Source organism: Chiloscyllium plagiosum, chromosome 15 (genome assembly GCF_004010195.1).
Source record: "Chiloscyllium plagiosum isolate BGI_BamShark_2017 chromosome 15, ASM401019v2, whole genome shotgun sequence".
NCBI lineage: Eukaryota > Metazoa > Chordata > Chondrichthyes > Orectolobiformes > Hemiscylliidae > Chiloscyllium > Chiloscyllium plagiosum.
Window position 1 is genome coordinate 68,730,773 of NC_057724.1, and position 19,637 is coordinate 68,750,409.

Below are 19,637 nucleotides of genomic sequence, written 5' to 3' on the forward strand. Positions count from 1 at the left end.
TATTGAAAGAAACTTTTACTATCATTTCTAATATTACTGGCTAACCTACCTTCATATTTGATCCTCTCCTTCCTTATTTCTCTCTTTGTTATCCTCTGTTTGTTTTTGTAGCCTTCCCAGTCTTCTGATTTCCCAGTGCTCTTGGCCATTTTATAGGATCTCTCTTTTTCTTTAATAAATTTCCTGACTTCCTTTGTCAGCCACGGCTGTCTAATCCCTCCCCGGATAATCTTTCTTTTCTTGGGGATGAACCTCTGTATAGTGTCCTCAATTATACCTACAAACTCCTGCCATTTTTGCTCTACTGTCTTCCCCGCTAGGCTCTGCTTCCAGTCTATTTTCGTTATAATTACCTTTATTTAACTGTAACACCATTACATCCGATTTTGCCTTCTCTCTTTCAAACTGCAAACTATATTTCTGCTAACCTTCAAACTATATTTCTGTGTTTATAACTGTGGTCATCCTTAAACATGTTATTCATCTCTTATTGATGGGCCTTGCTGTACACGCTTCCTGCAGTGCCTACCAAAATGACCATGTGTTACGAATCAACTGAAAAACGGAAGTAATTAGTGCCATTTATTTGTCACCATTAATATCATACCTTGGCTTCTGAAATTTAAAAAATAATCTTACTAAAAAGGGAGAGTGTTTTAAAAATAACACTTGACTGTAAATTTTAGACAGGTTAAAGGTGCAGTTTAGAGTTCTCCCTGTGCTCTGGCCAAACCCCCCCTAACTAGCATGTTTGAGAGAGATTATCAGGTTATTTACTTCGTTACTCAATTGTTAGGATTTGGAACGTGCTGCCTGGGACAATGATAGAGCCAGATTCCTTGGGATGTTTCCAAAGAGAGCTGGATATACATTTGAAAGTGATGAAGTTAGACGGCAACGGAGATAGGGCCAGAGAGTGGGATGAACTGGGTAGCTCTTTCAGGAGCTGGTACAGATTTGATGGGTTGAATGGCCTCCTTGTATCATCGAATTTGACAGTGCACAATGATTTATCTCAGTGTATTGGAGAGATGACAACAGAGGAACAATGGGGGATATGGACTGAGCGCAGGCAAGTGGGACTAGTTTGATTCAGGAACATGGTCTACATGGACTTGGACCAAAGGGTCTGTTCCCATGCTGTATGACTCTATCTAAGGCAAGAGTCTCTGGCATTATTCGGGAGGTAGAGCAGAAATTTCTCCCAAAGAGGGGGAAACATACTGGAGGGAGGACGATTCAAGAGTGTGGCACTGGAAAGGCACAGCAGGTCAGACAGCATCTGAGGAGCAGGAAGATCAATGTTTTAGGCATAAGCCTTTTATCAGGAATTTGTAGGGAGAGGAGGAGAACTTCAAGGTAGCATTCTGGAGAGAGGAGGAGAATCTGAGAAACTGAGGCTGGCAAGGGAAGGCGGGGACAGCACAAAAGCAAAATAAAAAGCAGAGAATGTTGCGGAGCTTCGTGGAAAGCCAGAGATTTGGAAAGTCTTTTAAAAGAAAAACAGCATAGGATAACTTAAACAAAAACAATAAGCAGGGAGAAGATGAAATAGGAGGGAAAACTAGCTAGCCATACAAAAGGAAGATTTAAAGAGGTTTTTTTTCAAAATCCAAAAAGGTAAGACCGAGGCAAGGCTGGACATTGGATCACTGGAAAATGCGGCTGGTGAAGTAATAATGGGGAACAAAGAAATGGCAGATGAACTGAACAGGTACTTTGCAACAGTCTTCACAGTGGAATACACCAATAGCATGCGGGAGCTTCAAGAGAGTCAGGGGCAGAGGTGAATGTAGTGGCCACCATGAAGGAAGAGGTGTTGGGGAAGCTGAAACATCTGAAGGTCGTTAAATCACCTGAACCAGATAGACTACATCCCGGAGTTCTGAAGGAGATAGCTGAGGAAATTGCGGAGGCACTGCTAGTGATCTCTCAAGAATCACTGAAGTCAGGGAAGGTCCCATAGGACTGGAAAATGGCTAATGTAACACCCCTACGTAAGAAGGGAGAACACCATAAGACAGGAAACAATAGGCTGATTAGCCTGAACTCTATCATTGGTAAGATTTTACAGTTCCATTATTAAGGATAAGATTGCAGAGCACTTGAAAGTGGATGATAAAATAGGGCTAAGTCAGCATGGCTTCTTCAAGGGAGGTCATGCTTGACAAATTTGTTAGAATTCATTGATGAGGTAACGAGCAAGTTAGACAAAGGAGAGCAAGTGGACATGATCTATTTGGATTTCCAGAAGGCCTTTGATAAGGTGTCGCACAGGAGGCTGTGAAATACAATAACAGAACATGGTATTAAGGGCAACGTACTGGCAAGGATAAGGATTGGCTGACTGGCAAAAGGCAGAGAGTGCGTGAAGATAAAGGAGTCTTTTTCAGGATGGCAACCAGTGATTGGTGGATTTCCGCAGGGGTCTGTGTTGGGACCACAACTATTCGCATTATACATTAATGATCTGGATGAAGGAACTGAGGACATCGTCGTTCAAGTTGCAGATAATACAAAGATAGGTAGAAGGACAGGTAGTGTTGAGGATGTGGGGAGGCTGCAGAAGGACTTGGACAGGCTAGAGGTGTGGGCAAAGAAGTGGCAGATTGAATACACTGTGGAAAAGTGTGAGCGTATGCACTGTGAAGGGAAGAACAGAGGGATAGATTATTTTCTAAATGGGGAAAAGCTTTGGAAATATGAAGCAAAGGGATGTTGGAGTGCTAGTTCAGGATTCTCTTCAGGGTAACATACAGGTTTAGTTGGCGATTAGGAAGTCAAATGAAACATTGACAATCATTTTAAAAGGATTAAAATACCAGAGCAAAGATGTACTGCTCAGTCTGTATAAGGCTCTGGTCAGATTGTATTTAGAATATCGTGAGCAGTTTTGGGCCTTGTATCTAAGGAGGGATGTGCTGGCATTGGAGGAGGATTTGGAGGAGGTTTACAGGAATGAGCAAGGGATGATGGATTGCCATATGAGGGGCTGTTGAGTGTTCGGTGTTTACACTCGGAGTTTAGAAGGATGGAAAGAATCTCATTGAAACTAATGGAATATTTGGAGGCCTGGATAGAGTGGAAGTGCAAATGATGTTTCCACTTGTAGGAGAGACTAGAACCTGAGGCCACAGCCTCAGAGTGAAGGGATGACCCTTTAGAATTCAGATGAGGAAGATTTCTTCAGACAAAGGTTGGAACTCACTGCCATAGAAAGCTGTGGGGGTCAAGTTATTGAATATATTTAACACAGAAATAGATAGGTTCTGGATTAGTTAGGGAATCAAGGGTTTTAAGATTAGATTACTTACAGTATGGAAACAGGCCCTTCGGCCCAACAAGTCCACACCAACCCTCCAAAAAGTGTAACCTACACAGACCCATTTCACTACCCTATATTTACTCCTAGCTAATGCACCTAACACTATAGGCAATTTAGCACAACCAATTCACCTGATCTGCACATCTTTTGAGTGTAGGAGGAAACCCACACAGACACGGGGAGAATATGCAAACTCCACACAGACGGTCGCCCAAGGCGGGAATCGAACCCTGGCGCTGTGAGGCAGCAGTGCCAACCACTGAACCACCCTATACAATAAAATATAGCCTATCAAGCCTGCACCAATTCCTTATTTAGACTTGCTACTTATTGCCCACATGTAATTCCTATCCCTCTGTTTGCCTTGTTTTCAAGTGTTTATCAAGATGAGCTTTAAATGTTGCTAACATGCCTCCTTCCACCATCTCCACTGGCAATATGTCCCATGAACCCAGTGCACACAGAGAAAAACTTTCGCCACACTTCTCCCCTAAACTTTCTCCCTCTCATCTTGAACCTGTGCCCCCTTGTAGTTGATCTTTCCACCCTGGGAAAAAGCCTCTCACTATCCATCCTATCTATGCCCCTCAATTTTGTAGAGCTCTATCAGGTCACCTCTCAGCCTCTGTCTTTCCAGTGAAAACAATCAGAGTTTATCCAACCTCTCCTCATAACTAAAACCTTAAAATATCTTGGTAAAACTTTTTGGCACCCCCTCTAAAGCATCCACGTCCTTCTGGTACATAAATGATAGAATTTGAATTCAATAATAAAAAAACAGGAAAAAAAATGGTTTTTTAATATTACATAGACCATTACAGTGCAGTACAGGCCCTTTGGCCCTCAATGGTTTCACAGGTCAGCGCAACAATCTGAAGCCCAACTAACCTACACTATTCCATTTTCATCCATATGTTTATCCAATTACCATTTAATGTCCTTAAAGTTGGTGAGTCTACTACTGTTCCTACTCTGAGTAAAGAACCTACATCATTCCTGAAGAAGGGCTCATGCCCGAAACGTCGATTCTCCTGCTCTTTGGATGCTGCCTGACCTGCTGCGCTTTTCCAGCAACACATTTTCAGCTCTGATCTCCAGCATCTGCAGTCCTCACTTTCTCCTACATCTGACCTCTGTCCTATATCTATCACCCTTCAATTTAAAGCTATGTCCCCTCATGCAAGCCATCACCATTTGAGGAAACAGGCTCTTACTGTCCACCCTATCTAATCCTGATTATCTTATATGTCTTATATGGGGAGAAGGCAGGAGTTGAAAAACATATCAACCATGATCGAATGGCAGAGCAGACTCAATTCAGCTTGTATACCTTATGGTCACCCTGTCTATCCTTCTCAAACAAACACTGACTACAGATTCAATTTTCAAAAAAAACTGATCCCCAGTCTCAAAAGTATTTTTCAAAGGGAAGAGTTGGAAAGGCATTTGGACTTACACTTCCTTTCAAAAAAAAAGTGAAGTGTTTCCAGTTCCAGGCTTGATAAAACCTTGAGCTGACATTTAATCTTCCAACATGATCACTGATTGGATCAGTCCACTGCAGTTGACTTGTGCAGTGAACCTTGAACTGCAGTTTATTTTACTGATGCAATTATCAGGACAGAACACAATTCTCAGAACGGTGACAATTATTGCTCAGATTCCCACATTGCGTCCTGTACCCAGTTTCAGCTCGACTTGGATAAGAACACTTGACTGTGTTCTTGACTGTGCCAAGAAGATGGCGGCTTCAAAGCCAGCTCCTGGATTTGACCACCTGGAGTTGAGCCAATGCAGTTTCTAAAGAATATTGCATACTTCTCGAAGTTGCTCTATTGGTGAGACATTAAAACCAAGATTTTCACAGTTTAAAAAAAAATCTCTCAGCACCAGGTTATAGTCCGACAGGTTCATCTGGAAGCACTAGCTTTTGAAGCACTGCTGCTTCATCAGGTGATTGTACTGCACTCCGTAAACAAGTGCTTCCAAATAAACCTGTTGGACAATAACCTGGTGTTGTGTGATTTTTAACTTTGTCCACCCCAGTCCAACATCAGCACCTCCACATCAAGATTTCCAAACAATTTTTCGCATCATCAGATTTTCACAAAGGGTTACACCTTGTATTTTGGCCACTATCTGTCTTTCAACTGTTATCCAATTGGGTAAACTAACCTGTTTTAGTTATGCTTATAAGGGACCTGTAATTGTGTCAGCCAATCGGTGCACACTTTCCATAGCTGAGAGGTTACTTATTAAAAATAAGCAATTGTCATTGCCCCGAAATTAAGAAAGATGTTGCATTAAACAACGGTCTTCTTTTCAATCGAACATTTCTTAATAAAACTATAACACATTATAAATTTAATAAAAGCAAAGTGCTACAGATGTTGCAAATCTGAAACAAAAACAAAATGCTGGAGAAGCTCAGCAGGTCTGGCAGCATCTGTGGAGCAAAAAGCAGAGAGTTAATGTCTCGAATCTGATGTGATGCTTTGGCACTGAAGAGGGCTGGGACAGGGATGGGTTTGAGAAAGTAGTAGTAGCAAAGTGTACCAGATGGTAAAGTTGGCCTAGAGTAATATAAGGAATTGCTGATGGTAGTACAGAAACGCGATACAGAGGGTAGAGTTTGGGATGTCGGTTTGCTCACCGAGCTGAAACGTTCATTTCCAGATGTTTCATTACCTTACTAGGTAACGTCTTTAGCGGACCTCAAACAAAGCAAAGCTGAAAATTCCTGCTTTCTATTTATATGTGTGGGCTTCTTTGGGTTGGTGATGTCATCTCCTGTGGTGATGTTATTTCCTGTGGTGAAGTCACTTCTTGTTCCTTTTCTCAGGGGGTGGTAGATGGGGTCTAATTCGATGTGTTTGCTGATCTAACTTGATGAGTGTGTGTTTCCTGATGAAGGGCTTTTGCCCGAAACATCAATTTTTCTGCTCCTCGGATGCTGCCTGACCTACTGTATTTTTCCAGCACCACTCTAATCTTGACTCACGAAACAATGTGGGCACATTCAAATTTCCAGCTTCTCCTTATAGCTCACTCCCTCCGGACCCAGTAACATCCTTGTAGATTTTTTTCTGAACCCTCTCCAAATTAGCAATATCCTTCCCATAGCAGGGCAACCAGAATTGTACACAGTACTTCAGAAGTAGCCTCAATGTCCTGAAACATGACGTCTCAATTCCTATACTCAATGCTGAGAATTGAAGGCAACAGTGAGAGAGGAGGTGGCAAAAGGAACATGTGTTACAATCAGCAATTGCCTGGGAATGTACCGTGGAGGAGCTGGTGTTGTGAGTGACAGAAGAGTAGACCAGGCTGCTAATTTAATTAATTTTAGGGCCTCCGAGAGGTAGGGTAGGTATGAAACAATGTGGCGAAAGTGAGGACTGCAGATGCTGGAGATCAGAGTGAAGATTAGAGTGGTGCTGGAAAAGCACAGCAGGTCAGGCAGCATCCGAGAAGCAGGAAAATCAATGTTTCGGGCAAAGTCACTTCATCAGGAATGAGGCCTCTATTCCTGATTAAGGGCTTTTGCCCAAAACGTCGATTTTCCTGCTCCTCAGATACTGCCTGACCTTCTGCGCTTTTCCAGCACCACTCTAATCTTGACTGACGAAACAATATGGGCACATTCAAATTTCCAAGGCATCATTTGACTAGTTAGGCCAGATAATATCAGTCATGTGAAAGTAGCACAGCTATTTACATCAGGTACATTAGAGTTTGTACAAGCTTATTGTGATCTCTATGGCTCCATAAACTGATATGATCATAATGAATTATTTAAAAACCTGGACTTCCTTATCTAATTGCTTAAACAGTCAGCAAACCTTTAGCAGAACAGAAGCTTTTTAGATTAGGATTACATTACAGTGTGGAAACAGGCCCTTCGGCCCAACAAGTCCACACCGACCCGCCGAAGCGCAACACACCCATACCCCTACATTTACCCCTTACCTAACACTACGGGCAATTTAGCATGGCCAATTCAACTGACCTGCACATCTTTTGGACTGTGGGAGGAAAACGGAGTACCCGGAGGAAACCCATGCAGACACAGGGAGAACGTGCAAACTCCACACAGTCAGTCGCTTGAAGCGGGAATTGAACCCAGGTCTCCAGCGCTGTGAGGCAGCAGTGCTAACCACTGTGCCACCGTGCCACCCATAAAGGCCTGAAATCCAGTATTTTGACATTGTTCAAAATGCAAGCATTATGCGTTCAAATCTTTAAAATAATCAGTTGGTTAAAAACGTCAAGCAAAAGGACAGATTGTAGGATTTTCTGTTGACTGTAGATATTTTTTAATTTCATTGCATCTACTGAGTCACCCTTGGTCACTCAGAACAGCTAAATACAGGAAAGAGACACAGAGTGCTTTGTGGCTCCATGTAAAGATAACAATCTCTCCATCAGCACCACGAAACAGCTGACCATTGATTTAAAGGAAGCAAGATGGAGGGCACACCCTTCTGCATCAGTGGAGCAGAGGTGCAGACAGTCGAGAACGTCAAGTTCCTCGGAATGATGATCACCAACAATCTGTCCTGGTTCACCCAAGGTCAAGATGCTATAGTCAAGAAAGCTCAATAATGCTTTTACTTCCTCAGGAGGCTTCACCCAATTTGATTGACAAGAAATGTTGGAGCCACTGGGTAGTGCAAAAACTACAGGTCCTGACAACATTCCAATCACTCTCACCTCACCTCTTGACTGCAGATCATTCATTCCACGATTAGACCAAGGCTGTAAGGAGGTCACGACTGGATTTCAGGCCTTTCCTTTAGTTATTTTGCCGTATCTAGAACATGTCTCATAAAATCTTTTGAGTCTGTGCTTAGTTGTTTTGTCAGCAAAATCAAACCAAATAACTGGAATTACTCAACAGGTCTGACAGCATCTGTGGTGAGATAACAGAGTTGATGTTTCAGGTCAATCAAAGGTCACAGAACTGAAACATTAACTCTGTTTTTCTTTCCATTGACGCAGCTAAGCCTACTGAGTTTCTCCTCTACTTTGTCTTTACTTTGTTTTTTTTTTATTCTGCCACGTGATGTGATTGCCTGCAAACAGGGCGGCTTACTGGGCCGTTTCAGAGGAGGGGTTAAGAGACAAGCATGTTTTTATGGTTCTGGAGTCACAGACAGACCAGACCACGTAGACATGGCAGATTTCCTACCCTAAAATGGACATTATTGAACCAGATGGGTTTTTACAACATCAACGATAATCTCACAGTCAACAGAGAGACTAGCTTTACATTTCAGATTTATTAACAGAACTCAAATTTCACCGGCAGGATTCAAACTCATGTCCCCAGGGTTTTTGACCAGGCTTTCAGATTACTAGGTAAAAACAACAACTGCAGTCCAATGACACTACCATTACCGACTCAGGCGACTGACTGTGTGGAGTTTGCACATTCTCCCCGTGTCTGCGTGGGTTTCCTCCGGGTACTCCGGTTTCCTCCCACAGTCCAAAGATGTGCAGATCAGGTGAATTGGCCATGCTAAATTGCCCGTAGTGTTAGGAAAAGGCGTAAATGTAGGGGAGTGGGTGGGTTACGCTTCGGCGGGTCAGTGTGAACTTGTTGGGCCGAAGGGCCTGTTTCCACACTGTAAGTAATCTAATCTAATCTAATTACATTGTCTCAGTCCTAGACTTTGACTACCCACTGCATTTTGATTTTAAGCATTGCCTATTTAAATTATGATGTCATACATAATGTGTAGTTCCTGTTTACAACGTTTCATTTTCTTTTCAGCCACCTCAAATGAAAAATGTGTATAAATAAGTAAATTCTCCAAGAGCTCAAAATATCTGAGTCGGGACATCTCCCGTCCCCACAAACTCAGCAAGTCTCATCGTGGCAGCAGTTTCTCAATTGACAGAAAAAAGAAATGAGATTTTATAGCCATGAAGACATACTCATCATGTTCACAAGACAGAATGTTCTCTTCCATTGCAAATCCAAGTACAATCAACAATAAGTGATCGCTCAAGTACAGGTCACTCTTCTATAGCGCGTTCATTAATTCACAAATTCGCTATAACATGATTGACGAATTGGGGAGACTGTTTCTAAAGCGCCAAGTCTTAAAGCATGTATTGGTTATAATGCAATTCCCACCCCATAGGTTCAAAAGGTGCTGCTGTTATGTGATTTTCTTACAACATAGGATTGTGTAAGACTGGAACTACGGTATTATAGAGAACCGACTTGCTTTAAAAGCAGAACTAGTTAAACTAGTGTTGGTAGAACAACTTTTCTAGTACAAAGCTGCTCACATTGTGACAGTGGCCGTTTAACACGTTCATTTGTGTACACTTCCTACCTGCATTCATCACTCACAACTGTTAGAAGTCCTAGGCCAGGGATTCTTGGAACCTGGTTGTGTGACACCCTCCCTCAGATTCAGAGATCATAATTCATACGTCTCATCCCATACTAACATGCTTGGGAGAGACTTGTGCAATGGCAGAGATTACTTTGCAGCAAAATAAGCTGGACTGATCTGTATACAATTGAGAAGTTAAATATTATCTAACTCACTGAGTTACCTTTGAATGCAATTGTGGAGTGAAAAAACAGTTTATTTGTGATGAGTAGTGGTCTGGGACAGTCAGATAATCCACTTTTGAACAGACCGTTATTGCAAGCTTTTGATTCACACTTGAATTTTTGGAATATTTATTAGTCAGTTGGTGTGCCATCGTTGCACACTTCATGTTTTTGGTCTGAAGTCTGGGCAAATAGAAGGAGAAAGAGGAAATGGATAAAGATTAAACAGGTAGCAAGGGGAGATCTGGAATCGTAACAGTCTCCACAGGCATTGCCTGGCCTGCTGAATCTTTTCGAACAAAGAACTGTACAGCACAGGAACAGGTCCTTTGGCCCACCAAACCTGCACCGATACACGATGTCTTTCAAAACTAAAAGCATCTTGCCTCTAGGTGGTCAGTATCCCTTTATTCCCTGCCTAATCATATCTGTCAAACTACTGTTGTAATCACTTTCACCACCTCCTCTGACAGTGCATTTCAGGAACTTACCACCCTCTGTGCAAAGACTTGCTTCTCACATCCTTTAAACTTTTCCAGTTTTACCTTAACCCTATGACCCCTATTAAATGACATTTCTATCTTGAGAAAATAGAGATTCCGGCCATCATCTATCGATGCCTTTCATAACTATGTTAACCTCGATCAGGTGACCCATCAGCCTCCAATGATCAAGTGAAAACAAATTTTTCCAGTTTTTCCTCATAGCAAAAACCTTCCAAACCAGGCAACAACCACTTCCATACCCTCTCCAAAGCCTCCACACCCTTATGGTAGTGTGGTGACCAGGACTGTGCATAATATCCAAACTTGGCCTAAATAAAGTTCTATACAGTAGCAATACATCTTGCCAACTTTTATAGTCTATGTCCTGACCATAGAATTACAAAAACCCTGGAGTGTGTAAGCATGCTATTCGGCCCAAAGAGTCCATACCGACCCTCTGAAGAGTGTCCCACCCCACCGACCCTATCCCTGTAACCCTGCATTTCCCATGGCAAATCCACCTCGCCACACATCCCTGGATACCACAGGGCAATTTAGCATGGTTAATTCACCTAACCTGCACATCTTTGGACTGTGGGAGAAAACCAACGCAGACCCAGGGAGAGCATGCAAACTCCACACAGACAATCGCCTGAGGGTGGAATCAAACCCATGCCCCTGGCTCTGTGAGGCAGCAGTGCTAACCACTGAGGTACTGTGCCACCCTTTGATGAAGGCAAGTATGCCATATGCTTCTTGACCATTTTATCCACTTGCATTGCCATTTTCAGGGAACTGTGGACCTGGATGCATAGATCCCTCTGTATATTAACGCTTCTAAGGATTTTGCCATTTACCGTATATTTCCCTCCTGCATTAGACCTCCTAAAATGCATCACTTCACATTAGTGTGGATTAAATTCCATCTGCCATTACTCCAGCCTATCTACATCCTGCTGTATCCCCTGGCAAATCCCCTAATTTTGCGTCATCCACAAACTTACTAATCAGACCAACTATGTTCTCTTCCAAGATCTTTTATATATATTACAAACAACTGCAGCAATCAGTGCTGGGACTCCTGGAACATCAGTGATCACAGATCTCCAGTTTGAAAACCACCCTTCCACCTCTACTCTGTCTATGACCAAGCCAGTTCTGTATCCATCTTCCCAGCTTACCACTGATCCCATGTGACTCCACCTTCTGTATCAGCCTGTCATGAGGAACCTTGTCAAAGGCCTTGCTCAAGTCCACACAGACAACATCCACTACCCTGTCCTCAATCATCTTTGTCACTTCCTGAAAGAAAACGCTATCAAGTTTGTGAGGCACAACCTCCCTTGCACAAAGTCATGCTGCCTGTCACTAATTAGTCCACATATTTCTAAACATGAATAAATCCCAAGAATGTCCCTAAGAATTGTCGCCAATAATTTCGCTACCACTAACAAAATATTCACTGGCCAGATTGTCCCTGTTAGCCTTCTCAAACAATGGAGCAACTTTGGCTATTCTCCAGATCCCTGTGACCTATCCTGTGACTAAAGAGGATACAAGGATTTCATACAAGACCACAGCAATTTCCTCCCTTGCTTCCTTCAGCATTCTGGGATAGATCCCATCAGGTCCTTGTGACGTGTTTACCTTAATGCTTTTTAAAAGACCCAACACCATCTCCTTTATTATAATGACATGCTCCACAATATCAAGATACCCCTCCCAGGCCTCACCATGCACCATGTCTTTCTTCTTTGTGAATACCGTTGCAAAGTATCCGTTAAGGACCTCACCCACCTCATCTGGCTCCACATGCAAATTCCCTCCTTTGTCCTCGAGTAGCCCGACTGTTTCTCTAGCGATCTTTCTGCTCCTTATTCAAGTTTAAAAAAACATTTATCAAATCCTCCAGTTCTTTGTGGATCTCCATATGACTACTCCCCACTTGAACTGCTGCTTCTCTGACCTTTAACACATAACGCTCATCTAAATAAGTCATGAGACGCCTTAGGATTTTCCTTAATTCTATTGGCAAGGTCATTTCTGGCTGCTTTTAGCCCTCCAAAACCTTGCTTAAATTCTTTCTGTTTCATGTTCCTCAAAGGCTGTGTCTGTCTTTTTTCATCTCTCTATTTTTACTTTAGGATGGGAGCTGTTTCACCAGCATTTCTTTTCTGAGACAATGTTTGTTATGAGCATCCATTCAGTTTTGAGTCACAATTGACTCGAATAAAGGCTAATCACCAATTTATGGCCAATAAAGTACAAACTCTTTTCATGTGTCCTCCACCCATTGCCAAGGTCAAGTGTATTGTGGTGAAAACTTGTCTGATAACAATTAGAGTCAGACATGTACAGCATGGAAACAGACCCTTCGGTCCAACCCATCCATGCCGACCAGATATCCTAACCCAATCTAGTCCCACCTGCAAGCACCTGGCCCATATCCCTCCAAACCCTTCCTATTCATATACTCATCCAAATGCCTCTTAAATGTTGTAATTGTACTAGCCTCCACCACATCCTCTGGCAGCTCAGTCCATACACATACCACCCTCTGCGTGAAAAGGTTGCCCCTTAGGTCTCTTTTATATCTTTCCCCTCTCACCCTAAACCTATGTTCTCTAGTTCTGGACTCCCCGACCCAAGGGATAAAACTTTGTCTATTTACCCTATCCATGCCCCTCATAATTTTGTAAACCTCTAAAAGGTCACCTCTCAGCCTCCGACGTTCCAGGGAAAACAGCCCCAGCCTGTTCAGCCTCTCCTTGTAGCTCAGATCCTCCAACCCTGGCAACATCCTTGTAAATCTTTTCTGAACCCTTTCAAGTTTCACAACATCTTCCCGATAGGAAGGAGACCAGAATTGCACACAATATTCCAACAGTGGCCTAACCAATGTCCTGTACAGCCGTGACATAACCTCCCAACTCATGTACTCAATACTCTGACCAATAAAGGAAAACATACCAAACGCCTTCTTCACTATCCTATCTTCCTGTGACTCCACTTTCAAGGAACTATGAACCTGCACTCCAAGGTCTCTTTGTTCAGCAACACTCCCTAGGACCTTACCATTAAGTATATAAGTCCTGCTAAGATTTGCTTTCCCAAAATGTAGCACCTTGCATTTATCCGAATTAAACTCCATCTGCCACTTCTCAGCCCATTGGCCCATCTGGTCCAGATCCTGTTGTAATCTGAGGTAACCCTCTTCGCTGTCCACTATATCTCCAATTTTGGTGTCATCTGCAAACTTACTAACTGTACCTCTTATGCTCGCATCCAAATCATTTATGTAAATGACAAAAAGTAAAGGGCCCAGCACTGATCCTTGTGGCACTCCACTGGTCACAGGCCTCCAGTCTGAAAAATAACCCTGCACCACCACCCTCTGTCTTCTACCTTTGAGCCAGTTCTGTATCCAAATGGCTAGTTCTCCCTGTATTCCATCTGACACAACATCTAGATACAGTGTTACCAATGTCCTGTAGAGCTGAAGCGTTGCCTCCCTACTCTTGCATGCAATTCCCCTCATAATAAACTGTAACATTCTCACAGCTTTTCTGATTACTTGCTGTGCTGCATCCAACTTTCAGCAATTCATGCGTTAGGATCCCCACATCTTTCTGCATCTCAGAGCTATGCAACGTCTCACTATTTAGATAATACTGTTATAATTTTCTTTATCCCTTATCACTATGTTACTTCTCAGTCAATAACCTCTTTTTACAATAATTGGACAGGGCAAAGCCTGGTTACATCCGTTTACAGTGGACCTGGCTAACAGTTTATTTGTTAAAAGAAAGAACCCCCTTTAATGTTTGAAAACAATTTTGATTTGTCATGATATCAAACTGGTGACCATTATAAAAAAATGCTGATTTTTCTATTCTGAGAGGGAAAAATTGAGTATAAAATGGATGCTAGTTTGACATTGGCAATTCTACAGGATCATTCAAACAATTAGAATTTATCAATTTATCAATTATCAATTTCTGCCTGTGACATCAAGAATTTATCAAATTCATCAATTATACAACAGCAGACCGTGACGCGGCTGCACAGCTCTTTGTGCCTGCACACACCAACCCACAAAGTCATGGGTCAAGTCTTTTGTGTGCTGCAGTGACCAGCCAATCCCGATACCTAACATGGTAACCGAACCATCAATGAGGGAGAAGCAGATATTCAGCCTAGTTCAAACCTCAAATGTTGTTCAGACTGCACAGCAGACAAACAATTGTGCAGCAGTTACAGAATATCACAGAAGAATATTAGAGCTTGGAGCTAGTGAACAAAAAAAAAAGGAGTTTTACGCACAAACCAAAGGAATCTTGGCACATAGCTGCCGCCAAAAGATGAAATTGCAAAACTGTGCCCATGAATATTGTCAGAATGACTCAGTTTCTTTGAGGTTTTTTTCCTGAAACCAGCAAAAAACATGGTGCAGATCACGAAGGCAGCTCTGACTGATGTACAGTCTTACACCACAGGAAGAGGCCCCTTGGCCCGTCTTGTATATGCTGGTCATCAAGCACTGATCCACTCCAGTCCCATTTTGCAGCACTTTGGCTCAAAGGTTTGTGAAAGAGGAGTGAAGAGATGCAATTTTGTACTGCAACAGAAGACCGGGATTTCACACTGTCACTCAATAGATCTTGATGACATGCTTACACAGCCACTGCATCGTCTGCGATGTCATATTATTTTCCGTTTGTGAAAAAAACTGAATGACATTATAAACATTTGTACATTTTTGTTTTTGAGCTTGATAAGTCCAAAGATGTGCAAGTCAGGTGAATTGCCCACACTAAATTGCCCATAGTGTTAGATGCATTAGTCAGAGGGAAATGGGTCTGGGTGGGTTAATCTTCGGAGGGTCAGTGTGGACTTGTTGGGCTGAAGGGCCTGTTTCCGCACTGTAGGGAATCTAACCTTATCTAATCTAATTTCTTTACACGAAACCAACTAAATTTAAGTCCATTTCTTAGAAATACATTTTAATCTATAAGTAACGATCATAAAAACACATCCACTGTTTTTGCACTACTTTGGTGGACAGGGTTGGCAGGAACAGTATCTGAGCTGTCAGCGCTGGGATAGCAAGGTGATGGGAACAAAGTAGATTTCAACTCTTCCAGACTATTACACACACAGAAGTTGATCACTTGCTTTTTGACTGAAAATTTAGGTCTTAGAAACTTGATTTTTTTTTTACACAAAAAAACGGAGTCAGTAAAACCAGGTCCTTTGTTGAATGAATTTTAAAAAAAGATGCTAATGGTGACCTGAGTAGCTTAAGAAATGAGAGGCTGGCAGAAATAGTTCCAAATTGACCACTATCCAGGATGTAACAATACACTTGGCCAGGGATCAGTGGAGAACAACATTCCTAAGGAGAGGATAAACCCATAATGGGTGGAGATGGGATATCCACAACATGTGTGACCTCACAAGCAGTTAAGTTCCGATTGATACGACAGCTCACAGCTTCCTGGAAAACTGTGCCACCGATGAGAAAAAGACTCAAAAGAGAAACAAAAACCACAGTTTGAGCAGTCTCATAGCTCCTGCCAAGGTTTCCTGTGGAACATTCAGGAATGCTCCAGTTTGGAATCACGTCATGCCAAGCAAGATTCCTATTAGTTTTCCAAAGCTGAGATGCAGTGAGCCTTCGCTCCTGGGGCTGAGAGTGGGGCATTTCTCTATGCAGTGATATCGGTGAGGAGCACTTACTGAACACTCTTGTGATAACTGGCTCTTGGCCCAACAGCGAGAGCCATGCGGCTATCCCAGAGTGGTGTTTTTTGTTGCTCAGCAGAGCTGGCTCCTCCTGGGAAGAGATGGTCTCAACACCAAATCAGGAAAAAAACAAATCTGTGCCGCTTGACAGAAAATGTGACACGAAAATGTGTTGCTGGAAAAGTGCAGCAGGTCAGACAGCATCCAAGGAGGAGGAGAATCAACGTTTCGGGCATGAGTCCTTCTTCAGGAATGAGGAAAGTGTGCCAAGCAGGCTAAGATAAAAGGTAGGGAGGAGGGACTTGTGGGGAGGGGCATTGGAAATGCGATAGGTGGAAGGAGGTTAAGGTGAGGGTGATGAGGTGAGGATGATAGGCCGGAGTGGGGGTGGGGGCGGAGGCGGAGAGGTCAGGAAGAAGATTGCAGGTTAGGAAGGTGGTGCTGAGTTCGAGGGTTGGGACTGAGACAAGGTGGGGGGAGGGGAAATGAGGAAACTGGAGAAGAAAATGTGACATTCCAAGCAATGAAATCCCTGGCGGTGTTGATGATGAAACAGACAGGAGAAAAGGCAACATAGATGTCAAGCTTAAATCCAAATGTTTCTTCACTTAAACATCAAAATCAAAATAATTCACGAAGTAAAGCATTTGATTTCAGAACTAAGCTTCCAGCAAGCTCTTCTTCAACAGGGGAAACAAAGTACTCAACATAACCAGACAACCAGCGACCATAATTACTATGTACTAAATTACTACATTTGCTTCCACTGCATAAGTCAACTTAAATCTTGTTGTTTGGAATTCGAACCAGAAAGCATTAGACTCCAAAATCAGTTTTATTCAGGTAGAAAGAACCTATCACTTCTCTCTTCAACAAACACCAAAATAAAGTATTTTCAAGCAATAGGGTTGCTCAATTCAGAACCAGAGTAAGTCAATCAGCCCTTCGAAAGTATTTAACCTAATCATCCACACCTTAGGCTCCAGTACATGCCCCAGGATCTTGGCACAGCCTGGTTTGGAAGGAAAAAGAAAATCGCCAATATGCCACAAGGTGAAAAATATTATTTTCTTCATAATTTTTTTAGCTTTTAAAATAGCCAATTTTCAACAGTTTTACATAAATGTGAATATTTAGTGATTGCTTTATGTTTTCGATGATAACTGAAGTCGTCACAAGTTGCCTTAAAATAAAGAAACCATACTTTCTGCTCTTAAAATACAGTGTTGTGGCCAAAACATGCGCTTGATTTACAATGCAAACCTCAATGCTGGTATGAAAGCAATGCTGTCCTAGAATAGAAGCTGCAAAAATCGCCTTGATAAAATCATACATTCAACAATGCAAACAAGAGAAATTTCTGACCAAACATGTGAGCTACACAACATTTTGAGTTGCCGTTCCTGTACATGTAGACCTTGATTGTGTGCTGTCTTCTGGAAATGTGGTAGAGGCAGGTTCAGTTGTGGTATTGGATGTTTATTTGGATAGAAATGGCTGGACTGCTGGTTTGCGAGGCACCAACAGTGCACGTTCAATTCCTGCACCGGCCAAGGTTACCACAAAGGTCCCTGCTTTTCAATCGTGCCCCTTTGCTTGAGGTAACCTTCAGGTTAAACCACCAGCAGCTGTCTCCCTCTAATGAGTGACCCCTCCTGTGGTCCTCTGGTAAGGTCATGGCCTTACCTTTACTTATTTAAACAGAGGCATGAATTAATTTGAAATAAAAGCTTGGGGTTAAAATGTTGCAGAAACAAAGTTGACGCAAGCTTATTAAACAGTCAGGAGATCAAGAAGGTAACTTACAGAATGTTTGTTTTAAAATGTCTCCATAGCTGGAGCAAGAAAGAGTCAAGCTTGCCCAGCATTGCGTCGCGTCGCTCCAGAACTGAATAAACATACCTGTTTCCTAGACTGAGCCCTTGCAAGCCGCAGTCTTCTTGCGGAGTAAAAGATGAAATATCCCACCGTGGCAGCGGTGACGACGAAAAAGGAAACCGAGACAAAGAAGATGGAGTATTGGCTCATCCATGGTCCATGCTGCTTCCCAACTTCAATCACCATGGAAACGGCGATACCTTCCCTCACCAGCGCCAAAATCTCACTGCCTTTGATGTTGCCAATCATTACTGCAACCATGTTGCCCGTCCCTGTGAAACAAAAGGGCAGTAAGCATTTTGCAAGTTTCTATATTGAATATTTTGTATTAATACACTGCTACACACAACAGGGACATATTCTTATACAAGGTATGAGCAACATTGGGAGTCTACAGGGAGACATCTGCTGGCGTTCTTCACTGGATTGTGTTTGCATCCCGCGAGTGTGGCTGAGGCAGAATTAGTTGAGGCTTTCAAATGGGATTGGAGGGTTACCTGAAACCAGCAGCTGACGTTAAGGCTGCAGCATTACTACCCAACAAGTTTAACATAATACAGAGGAGGGGGGTTAAGCAGTGGGGAGTATGGATGATCCAACAGTGGCAGGGATTCATTCAAGTTGAAGTCAAGTCCTAAATTAAATTTACTACAAAATAGGTCACTCTGATGGCTAATTCCCTCAAATCAGATCTGGAAAGAAATAATTTGGCGGAAAATCATGCTGTAGAAGAGCAAGTCAAAACCATAGCAAACAGCTGGTTAAACTTCAATAAGAACACAATGAGGAGACTTCAATCAACAGTTTCTTGGATAAACAATGTAGGGTCAACTTTACAAAACTGCAGTAAAATTGTTCAAGTATCAAATCACAGTCTCAATCTCGGAAATATCAGGAACAAACAGCTTGAAAGAAAATAATTTGAAGTTTCTGAACCTCAAGTCAGAAGATTTACACAAGGACCTGTTTTAAGCAAATGGATTGTGTTCAGTATTTCTCAGACAAACAGGAACTCAAGTTAAACTCAAGTAAAACTATATCTTCCAGTACCTTCACTCTCTGCACGAGAGAAATTCCTCATCTCAGCAAATATGGTACAAAATGGTTGTACATGAGCCAAGGTTAATATGCACATGCAAGGAAGGCAAGTTGTACTTCAGCTTCTATTCAGAGGGAGTTGGAGAAAGAAAGTTTTCTTTCAATTATAAAAGAGCTTTGGTGAAAATGTGTTGGTTGTACTGTGCACCATTTTGATCCCCTTATGGAAAGAAGACTATAATTAGTTGGGTACAATGAAGATTATTGAACTAATTCCTGGGAAAAGATAGGACAGTCCTAACAGGAGAGATTGAATAGAATACTGGAGTTCAGGAGAAAAGGGAATCTCATCAAACTGCATAGAATTTGTACAGGCATTGGCAGGATAGATGTGAAATGCTGCTTCACCCAACCAGTAAGGAGGTTATGCTAAGATAAGGAGGAATTTCACTAAGGATTCTAAACCTTGGGAATTCAGTGTAGAGAGACTGTGTGTGTGTGTGCGCGCGCGCGCGTGAGAGAGACACTGCGTGTGAGAGAGAGAGAGAGAGAGAGAGACACACTGCGTGTGAGAGAGAGAGAGAGAGAGAGA

General features: G+C 42.4%; 1 protein-coding gene across 2 annotated transcripts in view; it reads right to left on the bottom strand.

Moving 5' to 3' along the window:
- Nucleotides 1-19,637, bottom strand: part of LOC122557426 (E3 ubiquitin-protein ligase RNF128) — a 152,622-nt gene that overhangs the window by 35,576 nt on the left and 97,409 nt on the right. For both annotated transcript variants that reach the window (XM_043705148.1, XM_043705147.1), the window contains one exon: nt 18,032-18,279. In XM_043705148.1, coding sequence (XP_043561083.1) covers nt 18,032-18,279 — 248 coding nt within the window. The remainder of the gene's footprint in view (nt 1-18,031; nt 18,280-19,637) is intronic.